The following is a 13631-nucleotide window of genomic DNA, read 5'->3' on the forward strand; positions in this document are numbered from 1 at the left end:
TTCACACTTTCAGGTGACATTGTGAACAAGAAGTGGGCAGCATTATCTCCTGCAAATGGTTGAGCGATTTAGCTGAAGAAGAAAGAGGACTGAGTGGACTTGTAGGCTCTAAAGTTTTACACTGTTTTATTTTTGAATGCAGTTATTTTTTGTACATAATTCTACATTTGTAAGCTCAACTTTCATATAAAGAGATTGCACTACAGTACTTGCATTAGGTGAATTGAAAAATGATATTTCTTTTGTTTTTTACAGTGCAAATATTTGTAATAAAAAATAAATATAAAGTGAATTCTGTGTTATAATTGAAATCAATATATTTGAAAATGTAGAAAACATCCAAAAATATTTAAATAAATGGCATTCTATTATTGTTTAACTGCGTAATTAATCGCAATTAATTTTTTTTAATCGCTTGACAGCCCTAGTAAATAGCCTCCAGAAGCTCCCCTAGGGCATAGGGTTGCCAACTTTGTATTTGCAGAAAATCAAACACTCTTGCCCCGCCCCCTTCCCTGACCCTTCCCCAAGGCCATGCCCCTGCCCCGTCCCTTCTCCGAGGCCCCACCCGTGCTCACTCCATTCCCCCTCCATCTGTCACTTGGTCTGCCCCACCGTTGCTCACTCGCTCATTTTCACCAGTCTGGAGCAGAGGGTTGCGGTGCAGAAGGGGGTGAGGGCTCCAGCTGGGGGTGTTGGTTCTGGGGTGGGACCGGGGATGAGGGGTTCAGCATGTGGGCTCTGGGCTGGGGCCAAGGATTTCAGAGTGTGGGAGCGGGCTCCGGGCTGGGGCAGGGGGTTGGAGTGTGGGATAAGGTATAGGTTCTGGGCTGGAGGGTGCGAGCTCTGGAGTGGGGCCAGAAATGAGAGGTTAGGGTGTGGGAGGGGACTCTGGGCTGGGGTGGGGGACTGGGGTTCGGGAGGGGGTTCGGGCTCCTGATAGGGGTGTGGGCTCTGGTATGGGGCCAGGGATGAGGTGTTTGGACTGCAGGAGGGGGCTCTGGACCGGGGATGAGGGGTTTGGAGTGCGGGAAGGGGCTCTGGGATGGGGCAGGGGGTTGGGGTGTTGGAGGAGATGTGTGGTGCAGGCTCCAGGAGGGAGTTTGGGTGTGGGAGGGGACTCAGGGCTGGGGCAGGGGGTTGGAGTGTGGACTCCAGGCGGCTGAGCTGGGGCAGGAGATTGGGCTGCAGGAGGGGGTCAGGGTTCAGGCTCCGGGTGGCCAAGCTGGGGCAGGGAGTTGGGCTGTGGGAGGGGGTGCAGGCTCTGGGAGGGAGTTTGGTGCAGGAGTGGACTCAGGGCTAGAGCAGGGGTTAGGGTGCGGGAGGAGGTGCAGGGTGTAGGCTCTGGGCAGCGCTTACCTCAGGCAGCTTCCAGACGCAGCCAGCATGTCCCTTTGTCTTCTAGTCGCAGGGGTGGCCAGGTGACTCAGCTCCGCATGCTGCCCCTGCCTGCAGGCACCGCCCCTGCAGCCCCCATTGGCCATAGCTCCAGGCCAACGGGAACTGCGGAGCTGGCGTTTGGGGCAGTGGCAGTGCACGGAGCTCCCGTGGCCGCCCCTCAGCCTAGGAGCCAGAGGGACATGCCGGCCACTTCTGGGAACCACAAGGAGCTGGGTAGGGAGCCTGCCTGCCCCACTGCAGGTGGCCAACTGGACTTTTAATGGCCCGGTCAGGAATACAAAATTAGTGGCTGAAGGGAAATTAGTAGATGTACTATATTTGGATTTATTAAAGCATTTGACACAGTGTTCCATGAAATCTTCCTCTCAAAATCAGTTCAAATCAGCTTGGATATTAACACTGTCAGCATGGATTGAAAACTGGCTGAAGGACTGTAAAGAAAGTCTTATGATAGATGACAGACTATTAACTTGAAGGGATGTGTCTAGTGGTCAACCTCAGACATTTGTTTTAGTCCTGATCTCAAGTAACATCTTTGTAGAGGAAGGAATATACAGCAAGTTAATAAAATCTGCACAGATTACACTAAATTGAGAGGAGCTTTAAATACCAGTGAGGATACAGAATTAATACAAAGGGTCTAGAGTAATCAACAACATGGGAATTAAATGGCAATATGATAGTCAACTAGGAAATCAGAGGGCGAACAGCACATCCCTCGGCCCGTGCCGCTTCCCGCAGCCCCCATTGGCCTGGAAAGGCGAACCGTGGCCAGTGGGAGCTGCGATCGGCCAAATTTGTGGATGTGGCAGGTAAACAAACCAGCCTGGCCCACCAGGGGCTTTCCCTGAACAAGCGGCGGACTGGCTTTGAGAACCACTGGTCTAGATGACTTTGAGGTCCCTTTCCTGCCCTACATTTCTATGATCCCATGATGTATTAACTGTAGTTTCAAACTGACCATATATTTTGTAAAGGTAGGGAGAGTCTTATCTTTCACTCAGGAAGATTTTACTAAACCTTTTCCTTGGCTTACATGTTTTGTATGACTAAGAAGATACCAAGAACGAATTGCAAACTAGACAAAGTTATAACAATGAGGAATTTTCTTATATACTGATACACAAAGTCATCTTGAGCCTGATCTTGAAAGCCCTCTGAAAACAGAGGCCCCATTGACTTCAGTGGGAGTGTTAGATGTACTAGGAGTTCAGGATTAACCTTCTTATGTTGACACTATATATTAACATACATCCTAGTAATGGTGTTACTATCATATGAAAAATAAATGTAACAGTAAAGCCCAAGGTTAGTAGGTAAAGAATAGAGGACCAGCTTTGTGATTCTCTATATTTTCAGATGTTCAAGATTTTAAGAGAGAAATCTGTTTATTTCAACTATTCAGACCCTCTGATTTCCCATCATTTTGTAAGCTGAAGCATAACGGTGCCCCGTTTGCATGCTACTTAGTTAAGCATAGAATAGTAACTGTGTACTATTTCATCTATTCTGAAATATCAGGCATATAAATGACACCAGGGGAGATCTCTAAATGTATAAGAAATAATGGCATCCTTGTTCGTCTCCATAAATGTATGATCTTGAACTCCATTTACATTTTCAATGAAATTTCTCTGATATAATTAAAAAGAAAAATATATTATTCATAGTTACTTTTATTAGTTTGTGTTATTCTATTTCTTTAATGATTTTCTATATCAGACGGTCCATAAAACTGCTGTTTCTCATTGTAATGACAGACTAGTACCTATACAGGCCCAATCCTACAGCTCTTTTACATGAGCAATCAACGAGTAAGGGCTGAAGGATCAGGTCCTTAGGAAAGAACTAGGCTATATTAAAGGAAAATAAGAATCAACATGTTACATGATTCTAAACCGTGGTGGGTTTTACTTTTGATTAAAATTTATGTTAAATGATCTAGGTACATTGGTGGATAGAAGGGAATATCTGATTTGAATTTTCCTTACATGGTATCTTCATGTAAATTGCACACAGCTGAAAAGAAAGAAAGCAGTTTTGGTCACATCAGTAACATACCTCTGTAAAAGTCAATTTCTCTTATTATCTTTTCTTCTCTATTGAGATTGACTGTGAAATGGCTCATATTTTCATAGCCAGGCTCTATTTTTTCCATCTGAAATGCGTTAGATGCTTCAGTAATTCTAAAATAGAGATATTTTGTCATTTACATTTGCATTTGGGTTGGCAAATAAATGTTTACAAAATGGATAATTTATGATAAATATCAAAAACATACACTTCCTTTCAAATGGGAAGTACTTACTTTTGTAGCAATGCTTTGACATTCTGTGAAAACAAAAGTGAAATGACTGAATGCTTAAAAGGTTTGTTTTATTAAACAGGTTTTATACTTTGATACCTGATTCTTACATGTGCTGTTTCTAAATATGCTAGCTTGAGCTCTCATGATAAATGAGAGCTCTGAGGCCTATGAATAAGATTAGACTGAGGTTAGAACAAGCTTACATGTGAACAACAGAGTGTTTTAGGCCCTAATTCTCATTTACATTAAGACCCCTTTATACTTTTCTGGAAGTGTAATGTATAAATGAGAATCAGGCCCTTAATATCTGCTTTTATTGAGATAGATACATAGGCTCATATGCTGTGCACACACAGTGGCAAAACTGAAGCTGACCAGCCCAACCAATATTCCCTCCCGGACACGACCCACTTACTCCTGCTCTCCTTGACAGTGACTTCTGTTTCCTAGAAATTGGACTGGGTAAACTTTTCCTACAGACTAATTTATCCAATGCATTGTGCCCTTTTGCTATGTGTAAATTAACTGAGGATAGACTTTTGAATTTTTACAAAGTTATCATTATTCATAACTGTTCCGTGAACATTTCACTCTAGCATATTTCTTTCTCGGACTATGACTGACTATTCACAGTGTGTGATTGGTCACCTCTCGTTCTGACGCCTTACAGTTCCACATATCCTACAGAGGGTTTTCTGCCCTTCAGGATGAATTCCTGTTCCTGCACATTGTTCTTGTAAAAAAGTCCTCCCTGCTGGGGGGTCAGATGGGATTTTAAGATTCCAGGATGGAAAGTCACATGAGACCAAATCCTACTTGACTAAAATCAATGGGAAGCTTGCCACTGGTTTCAGTGGTAGCAGGTCCAAACCCATAGTAAGAAGGAAGAATAGTTTTATAGTTAAGGAATTGGAATGTAACCTAAAACTTCTTGGCCCTGCCATAGCCTGTGTGACCTTGTGCAAGTCACTTAACCTCTCTGCGCCTCAACTGCCCATAGGCAAAATAGGGATAATAATACTCTACTACCTCACAGAGGTGAAATGGCTAAATCCATATATAGAATTGGGGGGTGCTCAAATATTGCAGTGCTGGGGATCATATAAATATATATGAAAATATTATTTCTGCTTCCTGGTTGGATGACTGAAAACTTATAAACAGGACAGCAATTTTGGTGTGAATAGAAAATGCTCGTATTCTCGTGCTTACCCTTTGCTTGCATGTTATTCAAATGAAGAAAAATCATTTCTGCACATTGTTGTGAATGAAAACTTGTGTGTGTGTATGTTCACTGGGAAGTGAACAAACAGGGATTGTGCTTGAATTGAAAAGTGAGTCACAATTTGTTTGTGATTAATTTCCCCCACTCTTTTCCTACCTCTGTTTAGAATCCTCTGAAATATACCTGCAAAAACACTGCCATTTCTGGCTCTTCCATGAACTGGATTCCTGATTCAACTAGCTTAGACACTGTCTCCAAGTGATCTGCATACTTTTTCATCAGGGAGCGGACATGTTCCAGTTTCTCCTCTTGGTTTCTAGTGATTATTTGTGTCATCTCATTTTTCCTTTCTTCCAGTATTGCATACAGATAATCAAATTTTTCACACAGTTGCTCTTTTTGTCTTCTGCAGCATTCCTGTGAATCATTTGTTTTATGTTAAAAGTGTTATGTGGCTTAAAAGTGTTTCTATTTTTACAATTACTTGGAAGTGTTTTCATCAAATAAATTCTTTTCTGAACAATACAAGGTTTTTTTAAAGACCCCAGAGACTTTTGTAATTTTCTAAGTTAAATCTGTTTGAACAAAAAGTTTTGTGAATACTTGTGAATATTTTTAAAAACAAATAGACTATTTCATTTCCAGCATTCTAAAAAAGGTGAAAGACATTTGTGCTATGTTTGTAGTAATACTTAAGAGTTCATAGGAAAATCAGGAAGATAATTGTTATATTAACAGCCAAATGAGCAGAACAGGACAGATCAGCAAAAATGAGTTCTAGAAAAAAATTCCATCACTACCAGAGCTCCTAAAATGCTACTGAGACTGTGAGGTCCTATTTATCCTTTACACTTAAGGCCCCTTTACATCACTCAGGTAGCATGAAGGGGCTTAAAATGGGTGTCAATTATACTACTTTTACTGTGCACTGAATGAGGCAGAGGTCCTGTGCCAAAAATAACATGTGGTCATGTTATCATAATAATGCACAAAATAGGAGCAAATTAAGGTTCCAACCTAAATTCTAGCTTTTCCTAACTTTCAAACAGTTGACTTTGCAACCTAAATAATATTTCTTTAGTATAGTTATTTTTACTGTAGTAAATATGCCTGTGCTGTACCTATGGTCGTTCATGTTGTCATTTTAGCAGAACTCACAGGCTAAAAAAAGGTTGGGGTTGATGCATGTTTGGATTGAACATAACGTGCAGTGGGAAGTAGTGTTGGAGAAGTTATATGTGGTGCTCTTCCCTAGGAGTAGTGACTGAACGAACTCCCCATGAAGATTTGGGGCCACTATGTTGCTGACATCTTTCAAATGAGACATAAAACTTAGCTCCTGATCCCTTGTGATAGTTAAAGATCCCACATGATTTTTTGCAGTAGTTAGGGGTTTATGACAGATGTGCCAAAATCAAATAAACAGTTGTTGAGTACCATTGTGTTTTCCCTTCCTCCTTTTCAGTCTCTTTCCTCTTCCCTTTGTACATCCTTTTGCAGTCCCCCCACCCCATTCTTTTTCCTACCTAGTGTATCTCTCCTTCCTCTTGTTCCACCCTTGTCCTCCATTTCAGACTGTCTACAACTACGTTCCCTGAACCTTAAAGTAGGTCATTTGCTAGTGGACATAGCATCAAGCATCATTCCACAACAGGGGGGTGTTAAACATTCTTCATATCACTATGGGTTGGGGGATTGGATGACCTAAGAGGTCCTTCTCTCTATATATATAATCTGGTATTTTATTACATTAAAATTTGCAATCAGCATCTATTACAGAGGTCATCGGTAGTAAACTCTGTATGTCCAGGTTGCAAAACAGTTTCCACTATGCCCTGTTTTCCAAAATATTCACATTTTGTGTTGAAATTTTTCGTATTTAATCTGTGTGAACAGTTTTTTTAAGTCTGACCAAACCACCTCATCAGTTTTTTGAGTTATGAGTAAGTAAAAAAAAATACACTCTCTAATTGTAAAAATTTTCACCACACTTTTTTAAAAACAGCTACATTAAAAAGAGCTACGAGATGAGACCTGGAACACTCATCATTAAGTACTAGTGCCATTGCTTGTTTTGAAAAATATTGGCTTGATTGACCAAAATTCTGAGCATTTGAAAATTGTATACTATGGTAAGTATCATATCTATACAAATATAGACAGGATTATGGAAATTCCTATTTTATTTATTATTTGACTCTCACATTTTATAGTCCTAAATATTTGTTTCTTTTTTCATTATGGTTTACCATTATATAGATTTTTATACTTCATTGTGGCTCTCAGTAGAATACGTGAAATTGTGTTACTTTTTGGTAGTTTGTTGTAATTTGAATATATATTGGCCTGTTTTTTAAAACTTTGCATAGAAACTGTAGCTAAATTTAGAACTGTGGGCTTACTGTTTACAAGAGCTAAAAGCAACCTAACCACGTACTTTCTGTATTGCTCACTCTAAAGTAGTGTAAGTAGTGCAATGTGTCGACTTAAGTAGAGGATAGGAAAAACCAGCAAGCCTGATTCTGGGGTGTCTTGGTTCCACCTGTTCATCTGAGCCTTCAAGGTCAAATTCAAATGAAGGTCATGTGATGGCAAGAAGTATGATTTGTCTGCAATGAGAAGTGGAAGCACTATGTAAAGTTGTAATCTCTGTTTTCTGTAATCTCTGATTTTACGGATGCAAAGCCTGTTAAGGTGTGTGAAGGTAGACGCGCTCTGCACTTCTTGTTCTATCAATCTCTATTTGTGATTTGTAGTTCAAAAGGTGGGTTCTACATATGAGTGAATGACTCTGAGAAAGCTAATTTCAGATATTGCTGTATTTATTTATGTATTTTTTAATGGAGTGTTCTCTGTAAACTTCAGTTTAGATGTTTGAAGTCTTGGTTTTGGATTAACTAGTCAAATCTGAAGGGAAAGAAATCTAAGCTTTTGTACTATTTTAATTTCTACACTGAACTTACTTGAAAGGCTCATTTCTGTCTGCAAACTCCCGATAGCAGCCAATTTCATCCTTGCAATGCAAAGGCTTCTTGACTACAAAGTTTTGATTTTGCCGCTTACACCCTCTCTCATTTCCGTGGGTTAACGGTTTTATATTCTTTAAACCAAATTCTGGACATTATCTGTTCTTCCTTACTCTGGTTGCACAGGGAAATAGGTGCCCTTGGCAATTATGCATTGGACTGTGGAATTCATTTTTTTTTTGCCAGTTAGAACCTATAAATATTGTCTTTAAATGTTATTTACTGCTATTTATTTCTCCTATTTGGAGGGATCAGGAGGTTTTTAATTTCCCCCCCTTCTTTTGGTGTGCGATTGGTTCACTGGGTGTTTCATCAGGGTCTGACCTTAAAGTGACTCTCCATATGGGCTCCTTCCACGGCCCGTCAAACTGTGCTGCTCCCAAACTGACCAGAATAGTGATCTTTATTTGCTCTATTGATACAAACATCTTGGAAGAACTGCATGAAAGACACTTGTGCTAGCAAAAGAATGAAATCCATCCCAGCTCTCTCAGAGCAAAAGCCTTACAAAAAAAAAAAAAAAAAAAAAAAAAAGTGGTCTCCTTACAGTACAACTCATGAACAAGTAGTTTACTTTCAGTATACCTAAAGCAAGGTAAATAAATACACACACTCCTGAAATGTCTGGGGAGATAAACTACTGGTGAAAGTAGGGATCTGTTCTCCTCTTGGCTTCAATGGATAGGATGAGTCTGCAGATGAATATCAATCTCTTACACCCCAATCCTGGGAGATGCTGTGTTCCTGATCCTATGTGCTGATTTCACTGAGAGATGATGGCACGCAATACTTTCCAGGATTGGACCCTAACATCTCAGTCATGTTCCTATGCTACTAAGTTAAAGCAACAATGTCTCTAACTATTTCAGTCTACAAAGACACCCTTCGGTCTAATATAATACACAAATGTAATTAGGAGTTGCCAGGCATGAGTTTCTTCTCCCTTTCACATCAACCATATTGAGGTCTCTAATCTGCCAGAGTAAATGGGCTTTTGCTAAGACTATCCTTTTTGCAGTACCCTAACAGTGTATCTAACCATTGTTCTGTGATCAAATATGTGCTCTTTCCCACCTACATGTGCTTGACCTCTACCTGCCCTTTGGCTCACATAACAGAAGAAGGCAGCTCTCCATGAGTTGAAAGACGGTACTCAAAGAGCAGTTATCAATGGTTCACTGCCAAACTGGGGATGTACCTAGTGAGTCCCACAGGGATCAGTCCCGAGTCTGGTACTACTCAGGATTTTCACTGATGACACGGATAATGGCTGATGGTATGCTTATAAAATTTTCAGATGACACCAAACTGGGAGGGGTTGCAACCATTTTGAAAGACAAGATTAGAATTCAAAATGACCTTAACAAAATTGAAGAATTGGCCTGAAATCCACAAGATGAAATTCAATAAAGACAAATGAAAAGTACTACACTTAGGAAGTAAAAACCAAATGCACAACTAGAAAATGGGGAATAACTGGTTAGGTGGTAGTACTGCTGAAAAGGATCCGAGGGTTATAGTGAATGACAGATTGAATATGAGTCAACAATGATGCAGTTGCAAAAAAGCCTAATATAATTCTAGGGTATACTAACAGATATATATATATATCACATATAAGACACAGGAAGTAATTGTCCTGCTCCACTTGGCACTGGTTTGGCTTCAGCTGGATTACTGCATCCAATTCTGGGCACCACACTTTAGGAAAGAGGTAGACAAATTGAAGATAGTCTGGAGGAGAGCAACAAAAATTATAAAAGGTTTAGAAAAGCTGACCTATGAGGAAAGGTTAAAAAACTGGGCATGTTAGTCTTGAGAAAAGAAGATGGAGGGAGAACCTGATAACAGTCTTCAAATATGCAAAGAGCTGTTAAACAGGACTGTGATCGACTCTTTTCCATGTCCACTGAAGGTAGTGCACCCCACATTCACCACAGTAATATGATTATGGTATGATTATGATATAATTATGTGGCATTTTGTACAAAGTATGCCTTGTGAGGTATCATTCTAAAAATCTTAATCTGTCAAACATTAATATCTCGTTGGATTGTTTGTGCTATCAAGTTATAAAGTTTTGCTATGTATGTGTTACTGAAAGATGATGTGAAGTTGAAAACACCCACAAAAAACGGTTACCTACCTTCTGTAACTGTTATACTTCGAGATGTGTTGTTCACGTCCATTACACATTAGGTGTGCGCGCGTCACATGCATGGACGTCGGAAACTTTTTCCCTCAGTGGCTCCTGTCGGGCCGGCATGGGCCCCCACCCGCCCACCAGAGCGGCGCCCCGCTCTAGCGTATATATATCCCTGTGGGCCTGACCCTCCCTCGGTTCCTTCTTGCCGGTGACTCCGACAGAGGGGAAGGAGGGTGGGAAGTGTAATGGACGTGAACAACACATCTCGAAGAACAACAGTTACAGAAGGTAGGTAACCGTTTTTTCTTCTTCGAGTGATTGTTCACGTCCATTACACATTAGGTGACTCACAAGCTTACCATTGGAGGAGGGTAGGAGTCAAGTAACAATTGATTAAAGCACAGCCCTGCCGACCACCGTGTCTTCTCTGGTCTGATGATGGATTGCGTAGTGGGCTGTGAATGTATGCACCGACGACCAGATCGCTGCTTTACAGATTTCCTGGAGTGGAACCTGTGCCAAGAAGGCCGCCGAGGACGCTTGGGTCCTAGTCGAGTGAGCCCTGATCTCCGGGGCTGGTACGTTGGCGAGCTCATAGCATGTGCGTATGCAAAGCACAATCCATGCTGACAAGCGTTGCGCTGAGATAGGCTGGCCTTTTATTCTCTCTGCAATGGCAATGAACAGTTGCATCGACTTGCGGAATGGCCTGGTCCGTTCCAGATAGAATGCCAAGGCTCTACGGACATCGAGGGTATGCAGGCTGCGGTGGCTTGGGTCCGTATGGGGCTTAGGGAAGAACACCAGTAAACAAATGTCCTGCCCCATATGAAATTGCGTGACCACCTTCGGAAGGAATTTGGGGTGCGGCCTCAGTTGCACCCTATCCTTATATAAAACTGTATAAGGGGGATTCGAAGTGAGGGCTCTCAATTCCGATACCCTCCTAGCCGATGTGATGGCCACTAGAAATGCTACCTTCCCCTTCCATGAGAGGTGCATGAGGGAGCAAGAGGCTAGGGGTTCAAAGGGCGGCCCCATGAGTTTAGTTAGGACCAGGTTAAGATTCCATGCAGGGATCGGCGGGCGCAAGTAGGGAAAGACCCTTTCCAGCCCCTTGAGGAATCGGACTACCGTGGGGTTGGAGAACACCGAAACCCCCAACTCTCTGGGGTGGAATGCCGATATGGCAGCCAGATGTACTTTAATTGAGGCGGGGGTGAGCCCTTGATGCTTGAGGTGCAGCAAGTAGTCCAGTATTGATGGGACGGAGGCCTGTAGAGGCTGTATGTGATGAGGCTCACACCAGTGGGAGAACCTCTTCCATTTGGCAAGGTAGGTCGCTCTTGTGGAGGGCTTCCTACTACCAAGAAGAATTTGCTGGACCTGGTGGGAGCACCTGTGTTCTGTAGTGTTTAGCTAGAGAGATACCACGCTGTGAGATGTAGCGACGGTAGGTTTGGATGGAGTAGGCGACCACGGTCCTGCGTGATGAGGTCATAATGGAGGGGGAGGGCAATCGGGGCGGTTACAGACAGTTCCAGCAGGGTCGTGAACCAATGCTGGCGTGGCCACGCCGGTGCGATGAGGATGACTGTCGCCTTGTCCCTGCGGGTCTTGAGCAGAACCCTGTGGATGAGCGGGAATGGTGGGAAGGCATACCTCAGGCTCCCGCCCCACTGAATCGCGAAGGCATCTGCCAATGAGCCCGGGCTGAGGTTCTGGGAATGAACAAAACTGCAGGCATTGGCTGTTGTCCTTGGTGGAAGAGATCCACCTGGGGAAACCCCCACCTCTGGAAGATTGAATGTAGGACGTCCTCTCTCAGAGTCCATTCGTGCATGCGGTAGGACCTGCTGAGTTGGTCCGCTAACCCGTTTTGGACCCCTGGAAGATATGCTGCCAGCAGGTGGACTGAATGGGCTATACAGAAGTCCCATAGGAGGAGCGCCTCGTGACAGAGGGGAGAGGATCGGGACCCGCCCTGCTTGTTTATGTAGAACATGGCGGTAGTGTTGTCCGTCAGAACTGACATGCTGTGGCCTTCTATGGTAGCGTGAAAGGTCTGGCAGGCAAGGCGAATTGCCCTTAACTCCTTCAGATTGATGTGAAGCAACTTTTCCTCCCTGGACCATAAGCCCTGGGTCCGCAGGTCCCCAAGGTGCGCCCCCCCAGCCCAGGTCCGATGCATCTGTTACTAACGTCAGAATGGGTTGCGGGGTGGGGAAAGGGACTCCTTCGCAAATCTGCTGCTGATCGAGCCACCAGCGGAGGGAGTTCGACACCTGAGCTGGGATTGTCACTACTAGGTCTAAGGGGTCTCTGTTGGGGCGATACATTTGGGCCAGCCACGACTGTAACAGTCTGAGTCTTAGGTGGGCATGTCTGACTACATGTATGCAAGCCGCTATGTATCCCAAGAGTTGCATACAGCATCTGGCCGTGGTCGTGGGGAATTGTTGGATGGAGCTTACGACCCTTTGAATGGCCAGGAACCGTGACACTGGAAGGCTTGCCCGTGCCGCCACCGAGTCCAGGACTGCTCCTATGAAATCCAGTCTCTGTGTGGGGATCAGTGAGGACTTGGGTACATTGACCAGTAGACCGAGCTTGTGGAATACCTGTAACGCCAGTGCCACGTGGGAGCGGACTTCGTCCTCTGACCTGCCCGTGAGGAGCTAGTCATCCAAGTATGGGTATACCCACATCTTTCTTTTTTGAAGAAAGGCTGCCACCACGGACATGCATTTCGTGAACACTCGCGGGGCTGTTGCTAGGCTGAAGGGCAAGACCGTAAATTGGAAATGGTGTTGGTTGATGGTGAAGCGCAGGAACCGCTGGTGGGCCGGGCGGATGGCGATGTGAAAATACGCATCTTTCATATCGAGGGCAGCGTACCGATCCCCCGGATCCAGGGATGGGATAATAGCGCCATGGGAGACCATACGAAAACGTGCCTTGACCAAGAATTTGTTTAGTTTGTGTAGGTCCAAAATGGGATGGAGGCCCCCTTTTGCTTTGGGAATGAGGAAATATCTGGAGTAAAACCCTTTCCCTCTTAGGTCCGGAAGGCCCTCTTCCACTGCTCCTACTTTGAGGTGGGTCCGCACCTCCTGCATAAGGAGTTGCTCGTGAGAGGGGTCCCTGAAGAGGGACGGGGATGGGTGGTGGGAGGGAGGAGGCGAGGAGAACTGAAGGGTGTATCCCGCCTCCACCGTGCGAAGGACCCAGCGGTCTGATGTTATACGGGACCAAGCACGGTAAAAATGGGACAGGCGGTCCCTAAAACATATAGGAGGATCCGGTATAAGGGTCGGTACGCTGTCCTCGAATGCAGCTTCAAAACCCTTGCTTATTTCCCGGCTGCGGCTTGCCTTGGCCGTGGTTTTGGCCCTGGTTAGGCATGTTGTTACATCTACGCCTGTTATCCCTGCCCCTTCTGCGGTACGGTTCCGGTCTAGGATGAGGGTGGTATTGCCTCTGCAGCGGTTGGGGCTTAATGGGTTTCCTCTGTGTCACTGGGGT

The 13631-nt window shown here is 43.9% G+C and overlaps 1 protein-coding gene across 6 annotated transcripts in view; it reads right to left on the minus strand.

The window, feature by feature from the left end:
- The window catches only part of TRIM55 (tripartite motif containing 55), a 62003-nt gene that overhangs the window by 34664 nt on the left and 13708 nt on the right, over positions 1–13631 (minus strand). For all 6 annotated transcript variants that reach the window (XM_054018816.1, XM_054018821.1, XM_054018818.1 and 3 more), the window contains exons 5-7: positions 5118–5351; positions 3710–3732; positions 3463–3587 (exon numbers count right to left, since the gene is read on the minus strand). In XM_054018816.1, coding sequence (XP_053874791.1) covers positions 3463–3587; positions 3710–3732; positions 5118–5351 — 382 coding nt within the window. The remainder of the gene's footprint in view (positions 1–3462; positions 3588–3709; positions 3733–5117; positions 5352–13631) is intronic.

The sequence above is a fragment of the Malaclemys terrapin genome, chromosome 2 (assembly GCF_027887155.1).
Source record: "Malaclemys terrapin pileata isolate rMalTer1 chromosome 2, rMalTer1.hap1, whole genome shotgun sequence".
NCBI lineage: Eukaryota > Metazoa > Chordata > Testudines > Emydidae > Malaclemys > Malaclemys terrapin.